General features: G+C 29.6%; 2 protein-coding genes across 2 annotated transcripts; both read right to left on the reverse strand.

Moving 5' to 3' along the window:
* Positions 1–1,706: 1,706 nt before the first annotated feature.
* On the reverse strand, positions 1,707–2,519 carry LOC110655773 (uncharacterized protein At5g65660). Its single transcript, XM_021812227.2, has 2 exons — positions 2,186–2,519; positions 1,707–1,984 (listed from the first exon to the last, which is right to left on the reverse strand). Exons 1-2 carry the CDS (start codon positions 2,396–2,398, stop codon positions 1,820–1,822), a joined length of 378 nt encoding a protein of 125 aa, XP_021667919.2. The 5' UTR covers positions 2,399–2,519; the 3' UTR covers positions 1,707–1,819.
* Positions 2,520–3,343: 824 nt separating this feature from the next.
* LOC131171095 (DEAD-box ATP-dependent RNA helicase 52C-like) lies at positions 3,344–5,083 on the reverse strand. Its single transcript, XM_058130542.1, has 2 exons — positions 4,785–5,083; positions 3,344–4,477 (listed from the first exon to the last, which is right to left on the reverse strand). The coding sequence occupies exons 1-2, from the start codon at positions 5,037–5,039 to the stop codon at positions 3,344–3,346; spliced, it is 1,389 nt and encodes a 462-aa protein (XP_057986525.1). The 5' UTR covers positions 5,040–5,083.
* Positions 5,084–6,909: the final 1,826 nt, after the last annotated feature.

Raw genomic sequence — 6,909 nt, forward strand, 5'->3', positions numbered from 1 at the left:
AAATTATATGTTTAAAGATTTATTGAAGTCGTACAGTCCTATTCGCAGAAGAACGCTAGCCTCGTAATGACGTTGGGCGAGGGCTGTGATTAGCCTCATCTGCTTGGGCTAAATGCTCTACTTTCTTTTTGTCAAATCCATTTGGCATCAAAGTCAAATAAAGTTAAATTTCATTAACAAGCTGGGCTTCATTTAAATTGAGCCAATTGTTGTTTTACTTTTATGGCGCGAAGTCACCGACTGAGGGTGATTATCTATTCAATTTGTAATTGAGAAAATAAAATAATTACTTAAAAAATTAAATAAATCTAACTAAATTAAAATAATTAATTTTTTAAAAATTAAATCAAACTAAATTAAATGAAATAAAATTTTAGTTAAGAGAGCCAATAGAATTCAATTTAAATTGAAAAAATTGATAATTAGATTTTATTCAAAAATTCAATTTAGTTTCCTGAGTAAATCAGTTCAATTTAATTTTTAATTTTGAGAAATTCAACCTATTATGTTCAATTTAATTTTCTGGGAAAAATTAAAAAATTGCAGATTGAATAATTTATTTTTTAATTAATTGTTTTTAAATTAAAATTAGAGTTAAAAATAAGTAAAATTAAGTCTACTTATGTAAAAAGAAATTAAAAATAAATCCAAAACAAAGTCTAAATTGGTAAATTAAACTAAATCAAATTGAATTGAACTTATTCTATTCACTTTCCTCTTTCATTTAATTTAAATAAATTTAACTGCTGTAATTTTAATTTATTCAAAATTTTGCTTGATGTTCACTTCTAATTATAATAATTATATATCTATCTCATAATGCAGAAAATTAAAATTAAAATTTTAATAACACAATTTTTTAAATATTAAAAAAATGAAAGCGAGGCATCAGTGACGAAAGATTATGCTTTGATTTGGATTATAATAAAGAAGACTGAGAATTGAAATCAAAGAAAGAAAATTTGTTTCCAATAGAAATTGGGTGCTGCCAATGAGATGGATCAGATACGCGCAGCGTAGGCATTCCATTCCATTGTCTGCCAACAGATGAAGTGACACTACATGATCATACTGCCAGTTTTTTTCCTTTTCTTAATTATGATGTTGGGTGGCAGGTTATTAAATGCTCCCATGTATACCTTAATCACAAAACTATGGATCTCGTATTCTTAAATTCAACCATTTGTATAATTAATCTTATAGTTTTTCATGTGTATATTTTATGAAAGAAAAAGCTAAAACTCAAGAAGGCAAGTGTAGTGTTTAACATGGCTATAACTTTTAACTATTTTCTTTATTCTTTTATTTCATAAATATCTCAAGGATTAGCCTCATCTGATTATTATATGCATACACATAATACGTGCAAAGTGTCTTTGCTCGTTTTAATTAAAAGTTAATTAAGAAAACCAAATGAAGCATATTGGAGAATCCATTCTATGCAAATTAATTAAAAGTGGAGGAGGAATAACCCCACCATTTTATAGTGCCTTGCCTTCCACATTCTCTAATATTGAGAAATTTTTAGATAATTATTTTCATTTCATGAACCCTATTCACTAAATTTAAATATAAAATGACTAAAAATTGGCATTTTTAACATTGAAAATTATTAAAAAATATACATTATTAGAATTTAAATCTTTAATTTCTTTCATTGCGAGAAATGCAGTCGATTATAATCGTCCAAATCAATCAAAGAGAAAGAAAAAAAAAAAAAAAACTATTCTCATTACCCAATAAAAAGAAACTATATCTATCTTGTATACATATAGATGAACTGTACAAGTATATCGATGGAATAAAAAGAAGACATAAATTATAAATATAGAGGAATTGGTACAGGGGGTGGCTTCTGCACTTTGATGGTGATCATCTTCTCTAGTAACGGAGGCTCACATGGACAGGCCATTGCTATGAACCTTGGTACTTGATCCCCAGGCATCAAAACTGGCAGGGGCTCTGCTTTGTTTTCCTTTGATTCCTGTTTATGCACAAAAAAAATCTAACTTCATTACTGAAAACTACTGCTATATATATTAACTTCTGATTATTATGGCAAATAAATTAGTATAATCCTCTTCAATCCTTCTGTAGAAGATGAAGATACAAACATCTTCAATATAAACATAAAAAAGCTTGCAAGAAAACTGAACTTATGTTCTGTACAAGATTCTGTACCTACCTGGGGAGCAGGAGTAGGTTTCTGGGGTAGATGCTCAATATCTTGTTGGGCATGGGAGTTTTCTTCAGAGGAAGTAATTCGGAATAGGGATCTTATCTTGTCCCAGTGGAGGCAACAAGTGAAGAACCCACTCATCAAAAACAAAATGACCAACAAAAGAGCTAAACCAGAAGGAAACCCTAAGGAGGGTCGACTCGATTCTTCACTCTCCATCCTGATTTCTTCTGTAAAATTGAACGAAAGAAGAGAAATGTAACAATATTATGAAGGAGTGGTTGGTGCTGGTGGCAATTTATATATATATTCAGGATTGAGTTGTTGGGTGGTGGCTGTTGGGTACAATTTGGAGGTACATAAGATAAGATGTTGAGTACGGAAAAGGCATGGGCCCATGTTTGCACTTGGGTACAGCACCAACTGTTTGGTTTCATTGTATCTTTGATCATTACAGCGCAGTGGAATGTTAGGTTGGGGATGCAAGAAAGAAAGCCACCCTATCCCTTCCACATGGAGAGAGGTCCATATCTATCTTGTGTGACGTGAACAATAGTACAAGATACAAACCCTACAGAGAACCATATATATACATATGTCCCCCAAGAGTTTCTGTGGTGCTAGGCTTTTTTGATCTTGCGGTTTTCATTTGTTAAAATGGAGTTTTGTTTTTTAAGACCATGTGGAACTCTTCATTTATGGACTTTAAAGCCCTGTTTTTTTGGTTAATGCATTGTGGTTGTGGGCCTTTACCTGTAATTTTTTTTTTTTTTTTATAAAAGTTAGACTATGTTTTGAGCCATTCATCTTCTTTAATATTGGTGTGGAGCCGTACGGATGCTTATAATGCTTTCTATGAGGAACAAACCCTTCCTTTCGTGTGTTCCCTATCAGTTGTTGCCTGTTGGCATACTGTTTAGTTTGCTCTGGTCTGTATTTTGTTTCAGGCTAATTTAGTTTGCTTGGGTTTGGTTATAAAAAAAACCTTTCTCTTATTGTATGTACTGATAGACTTTTAGTATAGAAAAGCATATGCACAAACCCAACCCACCATAGAAAAAGAAAAATATTTTAACATTCAGTGTGTTAGCATAATTATAGCAATTAGCATAATTATAGCAATTAGCATAATTACAGTAATTAATTAATATGATTATAGGAGATTTATAGCATAATTATAGCAATTAAATCAGTGCTTGAACCAACTCTCCCCACAGTGAGAAAAATGTAGTCCGAGAGAAAATCAGATGCAAGTCTCTGTATCTCAAGTGGAAAAGTGGCACTGAAAAGCATGGTCTGCCTTTCACCTGGTGGAGGCATGTCCATTTGCTGGACAATCTTCCGTATCTGAGGTTCGAATCCCATATCCAACATTCGATCAGCCTCATCTAGGGCCAAATACTTTATCATCCCAAGAGAAACTCTTGCTCTCTCAATCATATCAACTAAGCGACCAGGAGTTGCAACTAAGATGTCAACACCCTTCTCCAAATTGCGAAACTGTTGTACTATGGGTGCTCCCCCATATGCCACCACAATCTTCACTCCAGTGTTATAAGCAAACTTCTGCGCCTCCTCATGAATCTGACAAGACAACTCCCTGGTAGGAGATAGAATGAGTGCAGAGGGATAGGCCATTCTAGACCTACCACGACCCGACCCAGCAGTTTGAAACCGGTTCCTCAAAACCCCACAAATAATGGGAAAACAGAAGGCAGCAGTTTTCCCCGACCCAGTCTGTGCACAAGCCATCAAGTCCCTCCCAGCAACCGCAATGGGTATGGCGTGCTTCTGAACCGGAGTTGGTTTCACATACTTGCACCTCTGAATATTATCATTCAAACCTTGTCCCAAATCAATTTCAGTGAAGGTATTCACCGGTGGAGGTATGTGGGAGCCAGTGACTTCGACTGGAATATCCTCATACGCATCAAAGTTGATAGCACTATTTTCTTTGGTGTTAATGTTACTACCATCATCTTCTGTGATCTCTAGCTCGTCAAAATTTTCACTTACGTCAACTAGGCGCTGGTTGTTAAAATTTTGGTTGACAGAGGGCCACCGTTGAGAACCGCTACGGCCACGACCACGTGAACGACCACCACCACGACGAGACGAACCGGGTTGACTGGTTGAAGAGCGGACGAAGCCATACACAGCCCCAGAAAAACTCCCAGAGTGCATCGACTCAGTGGGATAACCAAATGAAGTGGTGGTAGCGGTGTTTCTGAAGGGTGGAGGGACATAGGAAGGTCGGGTCGGGCGAGTTGGTTTGTATATATGAATGTATATATGATTCTATGAGATTTAGTTTCTTTCTTTATGGAACTACAATGGACAATAATCTTTTTCTTTTAAAAAAAATAAAAAAAAAATGTTAGCATAATTATAGCAATTAGCATAATTATAGCAATTAGCATAATTACAGTAATTAATTAATATGATTATAGGAGATTTATAGCATAATTATAGCAATTATTATTCTTGTCTAAATTAGCTCATATTTCTAAATTAGTTCATATTCTCATGTATAAATAGATGTAATATTAATTAATTACTGTAATTATGCTAATTGCTATAATTATGCTAATTGCTATAATTATGCTAACATTGCACCCATCTTCTTCTCAGCTGCCAACTTCAGCTTCTCCCAGAATGCATCGTGTAAATCAATAGTTTGATTGCTTGTTTCCTTTTGATCCCCCTCCTGCTCCTCCCATGCGTCCTGCCATTTCTTCACATCGTCATCCTGCGTTGGCCGCGTAGTGGATTGCCTAGATGGATCGAGGTCAATATGGTAATCGCGAGGTCGGACAACAGGGAAGAGATCAAGAAGGCGTCGAAATTCCTCTTCATCCATTTCTACCTTTTCTTTCCCGTGAGAAGGCGAATAAGCAGCGAGCCTGGGATGGAACTTTCTCATGGCCAAGCAAAGTTCATTTTTTGAAAGCTCTTTTAATGTGAAATGTAATAATATATATATATATATATATATATATATATATATATATATATATATATATATATATATATTAATTTCAGTGGGGTTTGGATAACAAAACTACCAACAAGACCATGGGTTGCCACAATATGGTCACCAACTCACCATGAATAGAAGTGGTGCACTTATATATATATATATATGCAAGGTGATTTAGTTAACTTGATTATATTATAAGTGATGATCCTTTGAATAATTGCAAATATTAGGTCATATTCTTTTTCAACGTCCAATAATTATTCATTAGCTGCGTCCAATTAAACTAATTTCAACATAAAGTGGAATATGTCATGATTCATAACCTAAAAACCACTGTAACATTCTTCTCTCTAAAGGATCACTTTATTTTATGGATCTTCTGTAGAGGTATATATTAATGGAAGTAAAGAGGGATTGATATAATTATTACTAGCATAATACCCATGCTAATGCTTGGGAAATTTATAATTTTTATTTTTTAATTTAATTTTTAATATATTTTAAATAAAATAAATTATTATTATTAGTAAATTAATTTTAAATTAAAAATTTTCCTTTATTTAATTTAATTCGAATAAATTTTTACTTGTTATAATAATAGATTTTTAATTAATTTATGAAATAATTAATTAAAATATTTATTTAATTCTTTTTATACATATATTAATAATAGTTTTTATGATTATTTCATTTAAAATGTAATAAAAATACTTTATTTCAAAAGTAATTTAAATTTTATGAAATTTTTATATTTTATCTCATAATTTATGTAAATCAATATTTATTTTTTATAAATTACAGAAAATATATTAAATTAATGAAAAAATAATATTATTTTAAAAATATAAAAATATAATTTTTTATTAATATAATAAAAAAATTAAATTACTAATAATAAATTGAATTATTTAATTTTAATAATAATAATAATATATAACACTATTATTAATTAAAAATAACATTTATTATATTATTTATAAAACATACTATATCTAAGTATAAATTCTTTTTTATTAATCTGTTATATTTTTTTATAAAATAATTCTTTAACAAAAATATTATCACTTTACATAAATTTATAATATAAAATAAATAAATTTCATAAAAACTAAAATGTTAAAATATCATAATTTTCTATTAATATAACAAACATTAAAAACACATACTATTTAAAAAAAAAAATCATAATTTTAATACTATAACTTTAATTATTTTTAATCATCTTTATTTGTAGCTAAATTTTCGATGCAATTATATTTGTAATTTATCTTTAAAATTTTACTTCTATATGAAAATATAGTTGAGAGATAATTTATGCATAATAATATAGATATTTAATTAAAATTTAAAAAGTAATTATGTTCAAAATTAATGATAATAAAATATGAATAATCAAAATATTAGTTATCACTGCATTCGATATATAATTATAATGAAATAAAATATTCAAAAATTTAAGAAATATTAAATAAGATATTTATAAAAAATGAATAATTAAATAAATATTAATTAAATATACTTAAATAAATAAATTTTAAGAATTATAATTAATAATTTTTGAAAGAAACAATAAAAAAAGTACAAATTAAAAAAAGATTTAAGAACATTAATGTGAAATGAAAATACTTGATGAGAATAAAGTATTTGATGTGTATTAAATATTTCATATGACATATTATATATATAAAAACAAATAAAAATCATTTAAATAAAAAAAATTAATTTATAATTAAATATTATTTAATTGAAA

The sequence above is a fragment of the Hevea brasiliensis genome, chromosome 12, assembly GCF_030052815.1.
Source record: "Hevea brasiliensis isolate MT/VB/25A 57/8 chromosome 12, ASM3005281v1, whole genome shotgun sequence".
In the NCBI taxonomy this organism is placed as follows: Eukaryota; Viridiplantae; Streptophyta; class Magnoliopsida; order Malpighiales; family Euphorbiaceae; genus Hevea; species Hevea brasiliensis.